Source organism: Aegilops tauschii, chromosome 5 (genome assembly GCF_002575655.3).
Source record: "Aegilops tauschii subsp. strangulata cultivar AL8/78 chromosome 5, Aet v6.0, whole genome shotgun sequence".
Lineage (NCBI taxonomy): Eukaryota > Viridiplantae > Streptophyta > Magnoliopsida > Poales > Poaceae > Aegilops > Aegilops tauschii.
The window spans coordinates 25,036,795-25,043,370 of NC_053039.3; the positions used below are offsets into that span (position 1 = coordinate 25,036,795).

Consider the following 6,576-nt stretch of genomic DNA (forward strand, 5'->3'; position numbering starts at 1 on the left):
TGGCGTACTGCCTAGGATATGAGAGAGAAAAGCAAAAAAATGCAAACAGCTCACCCCCTCTCATGGATATATGGTGGAAAATGTCGCGGGGAACAGATAAGGCAACAAAAACGAACTTGATTTCATGAGGATTGGGTGTGGATTCCTGAAGAGAGAGCACACGAAGAGAGATGAGAGATATTGAGCAAGGAGGGTTGAAGGAGGAGACGCCTCATGTGGTCTCAGAATATCCAAGGGGATAAGATGGAAGCGGTGGAGATAAACTTGGCTTTGTGGGTGGTGGGCCAGGGTTGTAGCGACGCGAGGGTAGCTTTGTGGGTGGTGAACCAGGACTGTAGAGCGTGGCGACCGGCCGAACACTCGGCCGGCGCACCGTTCCCAAACATTTACCATTTGAGGTGGAAATCAGTTAGCAGGTGCCTCGGCTTTAACAAAGGAGCATGTGGAAAACCAAGGGGGAAAGATAGAAGCAGCGAAAGCCAACGGTGAAGATGCGGCGAGGGAACGCATCCAACGGTGGAAGTCCCAACAGGATGCAAACCGACTTTATCGTAGAGTTTGTTTGCTTGAGAAAGGAAAAGAAAAAGAAAAGCCGAAGGCCACGGAACACGCGGAAGCGGCTTCGTTTCTTTGCCCCTTCTCCTCTCGCACCCTCCCCAAACCTCGTCGCCGCCGCCGCCGCCGCCCACCCATGGATCCGCCGGTCATCGGCGACCCTGGTTTCCCGAGGTGCCGCCCCTTACCCAACTACCCACCATTCCTCGGCAACAACCCCTACGTCTCCCCCCATCAGCCGCCGCCGCCGCCGCCCCCAGGGTATGTATGGCCACCGCCGCCGCTTCCTTTGTTGTTTCTTCTATTCTATTGATGGATAGATAGATGAGGGCATGGGGGAAATCGAGTTGGTTTGTGTACCGATCGATGATGCTCCTTCCTGCTTCCATCCTTTCCTTTGGGTTAAGGATATACGATCTGGCTGTAGATCAACCGCATTAACATAAAGTAGCTTGCTTGCTAGGAGAAAAATATGATCTGACTGACTGCTGCAACTTGGTCTGTTGGTTCATCCTCGAAATCGACCTGTGTTTTGTTTTTACTGTATATAAGTAGCAGGTGTTCTGCTGTTGCATTAAGATTGGAAGAAAAAGTTGCATAGGGCTCAAACAGAGCAGATGAAAAAGGAAAAATCCGACAGTGTTAACAACACACATGGGCTGTACAAAAAATGATTTTAGACCACTCATGAAAAGCCTCCATCATGAGGAGGCTACAATCTCCACTCACTAATTCCCAAGCAGTAGCAGCTGTTGCACTTTGATTTCTTCAAATCATCTTTGCACTTTTGTTGCCAGAATTGTTGATACTCTTATCTACTCCCTCCGTAAAGAAATATGAGAGCGTTTATATCACTAAAGTAGTAATCTAAAGGCTCTTATATTTCTTTATAGGGTTAGTCATGTCCACTGGTTGGGCATTGTAATGAACTGGACAATCTATGTAGTGTAGTCCGGATTTTTTGTTTTTGTAGGACCGAGTTTCCTGCTTTGGATTTATTAATCAAAAACCGACTGTAGATAAACTGGGCTCCTTGCATCCATCTGAATAGAGTGTAATATTTCAGTCCATAGATTTAATTACAAATTTTCTAACACCAAAAGAATATATGAAAATCTTTCTTGTTCGACATCAACTTGCCATAGCACCATGAAAATCTTTCTCCTAAGATATATGATAAGAGACTGCTTCCGTTTTAGGTATGTGGAGAAGGAGTATATGCCCTGCCCTTCCCAGCCTGCCTGGCGACATTCCCAGTACCCTCAGAGGCCACCCGGGCGCCGTCTTATCCCATCTCTAGGGCTACCTTTCCTGTGCCGGAAACAATATGAGTGGGGTATTGATTTCTACATCAGGATCGACAATGCGGGATACTACCATGCTTATCCTTATGTTGGTGGGCCATTTCAGAACCTACAAGAAACAGAACATGCTATCGAGCGCTATCTTCATGATCGTCGGGATCCAAAAATGTAAGCCCTCCGGTTTTGTTTTGTTCCCTTTTGAACAAAGAGCACATCTCAAACTAATTCACTATACGCATATGTTGTGCTCATGACACTAGAGCTCTTGGTGTCACATTGTATTGTCGAAGCTTCTGTGAAAGTGTCATATACTAATCATATATAATTTGTTTGATGTAAACTAGGTTCTCGATGGATAATATGTCTCGAGTGGACATCGCTGTACGAAACTCCCTTTACTTTCCTGATGGCACAAGGAGGAGACGTTTGAGATCGGAACCGGTTGATGAAATCCGTGATAGCCAGCGCCAGTTGGTTAATGCTTTGATGGACAAGTATAATGAGGACAACAATCTGCTGGGGGTTTGCTCTCTGTCCCTCTCGCTGGTTCTTATTTTCTGTCCTATTATTCATGGGATTGGCTAGGTAGCGGCATCGCACAAATGTAATTGCTTGCCGGATTACATGCTAGCTGCCAGGTTTAAAATATGCTGAGTTACCAGGTTTGGAACACACTTAGTTGCCACAAAAATACAAGTTACTTAGTTGCCAAAAAGGTTAAACATGCCCAGTTTCCAAATTATAGGTACTTGGTTGTAAAAAAATTAATTAAATCTTAATTGCCAATTTTTTGGTACTTGTTGTCTGTCCCAATTATTTGTTGCCAAGTTCGACCTTAGCAATCCTAAATTACAAGCTGTTGGCCATTGAGAAAGAGTCAATGGCACATGATTGTAGTTTATTGTAGCTGCACTGTTGCCATGCGAATCACCGTCTACCACATTTTTGCAGGACATTGCAGCGATTACTGCACCCTAGTCTGTTTTTTTGTGCGTCTGTTAGCCAGTTGTGCCTGAACAAGTCAAAAACTGTTTCGCTGCTCTCTTAGTCATAGGATAGATCGTGTGGGCCCATGCGAGCTGCCGCACCGTAAAGCAGCGGTGCTTGCGTTGTATAGTAGATTTTACTATTATTCATTTATTTATTCATAAAACTAATGCTAATTAAATCCATGCTTATTATGTTAGGATCTTGCATATGAAGTGAACGTTGTAGTGTGGTACCAACCGTTTTGTGAGGGTGATCTCCGTATGTGGTATCATCATATCAATTTCACTGCAAAGACTAAAGCAACAGCTTATTGCGAGTTCTTCTTCGCTGAAGTCATATTTATGCAAGAAAAATCTTTGGAATTGCCAGTCAGCTGTTTATGCAGGCTTAAACCTACTGATAATGGTAATTTACTTTTATCCCAACTTATTTGCGGTTGAAATACATTTTTGTGCGTTGCTAACTTTGACCTATGTGTTAGATAGTTATGTAAATATGTTTCAGATTCTAGTATACATTTTGTTTGCAGTATTATCTTATATATGTTGTTCTAGTATATATATGGTGCTCATCTCGTCTAGAATCGTGAGCTTTGCATTTGTAGTATCTCCAATTGTGCATGATCAAAATGACCATTTGGGCACATTTTTTAATATATATAATTATATTATCATGCGTCTTGTCCCTGGTTTGTTACTTGGCAGTTCATGACAAATTTCGCCTCTTTCTTGTGTTTGTCATAGCTAACTGCTTTGGTTGTATAAACAATGGAAGTGTTGATATGATGCATCCCAGTGATGTTGGTTATGCTGGTGGCCATGCGATGAACACTTACCAGCCATTCAGTGGACCTAGGGTAATGCCAGGAAGCTATGAAGAGGAAAGCGTACGTATATCATGACGATTTATTTCCTAGCAAGCCAACCTTGAGCATTTTGTTGCTTCATCCGTTGCTAATGACATATCTTTTACAGTACGAAGCTGAGGAGGCCAGGTTGAGAAGTACTTTACAGGTAAAATAAAATGACGTATCTTGTGTGATAATAGTACGTACTACCTTTTAGTTAGTTGCGTGATTATGTATGTGGGTTACTTGATTGATTACTCCTTGCTTGTGCATGTCTGTCGTTCAGTGCCTTGATGATCCAGAGATGATGGAAGGACCACCGAAACCGTCTAAATTCTGGGACAGTCTTGTTAAGGTATACACTGGACCACCGGGATACTCGGACCGAGACCGTGTACCACCAGGATTCCCGGGCAGTGGACACAGTGCACCCCCGGCCCCACCTGCACAATACTTTGGGGTTGGCAGTGGTGCTACGCAATGCTTTGCACCTCCAGGTCTCTCGGGGTTGTCTTCTTCATAAGTCATAGGTTATTGTAGAATCTGGTTAAATTCGAGGCTACTGTGACATGCATTTGAATAGTTCTGTATACTCCTCTTTGAGCAACAAATATCTTCCATCTAGACGGACTCAATTTTGGCTGGCAGCCTGAATATGGTCGTAAGTTTATGAAGCGCTCTTAATATATATCTGCCAAAAGTATTGAATGGCGTGGACGATTTGCCACATATATATTAATATATACGACTACTCTACTCAGGGAGTACGTCTCTGTTTGGAGAAGGAGAGATGTTCTCTTATGCAGGCTGTGACACCACTGGAGGTGCTGGAGAAAATTTTCGCTTTACCTGACAAGGACAAACTGATGAGCATCTTTCTCATTTGGCGGCGGTGGTCTGAAAGAAACAAGATCAGGCATGCTTTTCCGTGAGACAAAATTTCTACCACAGATGGGCTTCATAGACTAGAAGGTTCAGTTCAACTCACGTGAATGTAATGTGCCTGCACATTTGCTACCTAGTCATGGTGCGAGGATAGAACCAGGCAGCCAGCATGTTTGGTTAATGAGTTGCCCTCTGATTGATTGGTCCTGTGGCCGGCGATTTAGCCACGACCACTACTTAATGGAATGCATGGTGTTCCATGTCAAAAAAAAAAACATAGGGACGATTCTCATGTTTCACCTTGAACACCAAGTAAATTGTGCACAAGGAGACATCGCGTGTGGCGGAGTTATCACCATGTTGGCCAACTCCCTTGGCATGAACTTCACTAACATTCTCCCCATTGTTGGTAACACCCTTGTCAATATAAATGTTCGAAACCACATAGTCCATGTGGTAAGTTACCTGAAAAAATATGAGTGTTCGAAAATGCGACTTCGAGGGTGAAGGCATGTGGAGCAACCGCTATGTCACAACTTTCTATGCCTAGAAACTTCAAGAGAAAATAACATTGGTTCCTCTAATCAGTGACAACTCTTTTTTTGTGTGGCGGAACTGCCACACCTCATTGTGATATTATATTCAACCAAAAGCATACAAGTGTTGGAATGTAGAGTTCAAGAGGACATGCAAGTACTACTTTTTAACATTGAATTTCCCCATAATATGATTACTCTCTTATTTTGTCTTTTACGAGATGTTGGTTGTGCAGTGTACTTGATTGTATTGTCATGGTTAGTCTTAGCTGAATGTGACCTTTCCACTATTGAGGGATATAACTCACCGTTCCCGTCGAAAAACGTTAAGACTTATTGTTTACCAAATGTGCTTCATTACATTTGTTCACTAGTCTGGTTATTAAACATGATCACCACAAGACCCACTTGTTTTACCAAAAGAACATTTTGTTCCCTGTTAAGCCACTCGTTTATGTTGATTTCATGGCCTCTAAAGGCATGACAATTGAGTATCCAGTTAAACAAGAAGCATGGGTTCTTTGAATAATAACCAGTTAACGGTAGTTCATTGAATTGGGCAGCTAGAATTTTGATCTAACACTCACTTGTTTGAAATTTCCCTGATTATGTATCTGTGAAATCGAGATCCAATCCCTGGTACCACTTATTACATAATTATGAGTCCGCTAAAAAAGGTGTTCCAATCTAAGGTTCTCCTCAAGTTATTTTCCGGTCCAAATTTCGGGTAACCGACCGGTTAAATATTGCTACCATTCGAAAAAAAAGTTGAATTCAAATAGTTTAAAGAGGTACAAGTGAGATCCAATATGATACTATTGATCGACACAAAGGTAGCCATGGCTTGTTTGATAGATCGTGTGGTACAAAGTTGCGCGTCCGAGAGGGTACGAACCCGTGACTTTGTGGATGAAGCCACACTTCTATGCCTATAAACTAGGGTAGCTACATTGCATTTTCTATCACATAATTTTGCAAATTCAAAATTTGGTCAAATAATTTTGTGAGAAACAACCCAAAATTTCAAAGATTAACCGATTCTTCTAGCCCCTCCCCCGAAATAACTTCTATCGAGAGAAAAAAATAAACCTTGATTCTCCTAAACACTCACACCTCATTGTGAGATTATAATCAACAAAAAATATACTTATTCCTGTACAGAGGGAGTACAAGCGTAGATATGCAGAATCAAAGAGGACACCCAAGTACTGCATTTGTTAGCGATGAATTTCCCTATAATGTGATCGATTACTCTCTAATTTCTCTCCCCTGACGGCTTAGCATGGTTCCGGCCATCCATCTATTTATACCCCGGCCATTGGGATGTACAAGTACACACTCGGTTCGCTTGCTCACTCCGTCTCACAAAGTTAACTACAATAATGGCGACTCGGGCGTTCATCTCGTCTCCCCTCGTCTTCCTCCTCCTTTTCGTGTCCTTCATGGCGTGCGCGGACAC

The 6,576-nt window shown here is 42.6% G+C and overlaps 1 protein-coding gene across 1 annotated transcript; it reads left to right on the forward strand.

Annotated features, from left to right (window-relative positions):
- The first annotated feature begins 589 nt into the window (after positions 1-589).
- Positions 590-4,399, forward strand: LOC109764477 (uncharacterized). The gene is made up of 7 exons (XM_020323286.4): positions 590-816; positions 1,755-2,027; positions 2,204-2,381; positions 3,047-3,254; positions 3,593-3,735; positions 3,824-3,862; positions 3,983-4,399. Exons 1-7 carry the CDS (start codon positions 692-694, stop codon positions 4,217-4,219), a joined length of 1,203 nt encoding a protein of 400 aa, XP_020178875.1. The 5' UTR covers positions 590-691; the 3' UTR covers positions 4,220-4,399.
- The last annotated feature ends 2,177 nt before the right edge of the window (positions 4,400-6,576 follow it).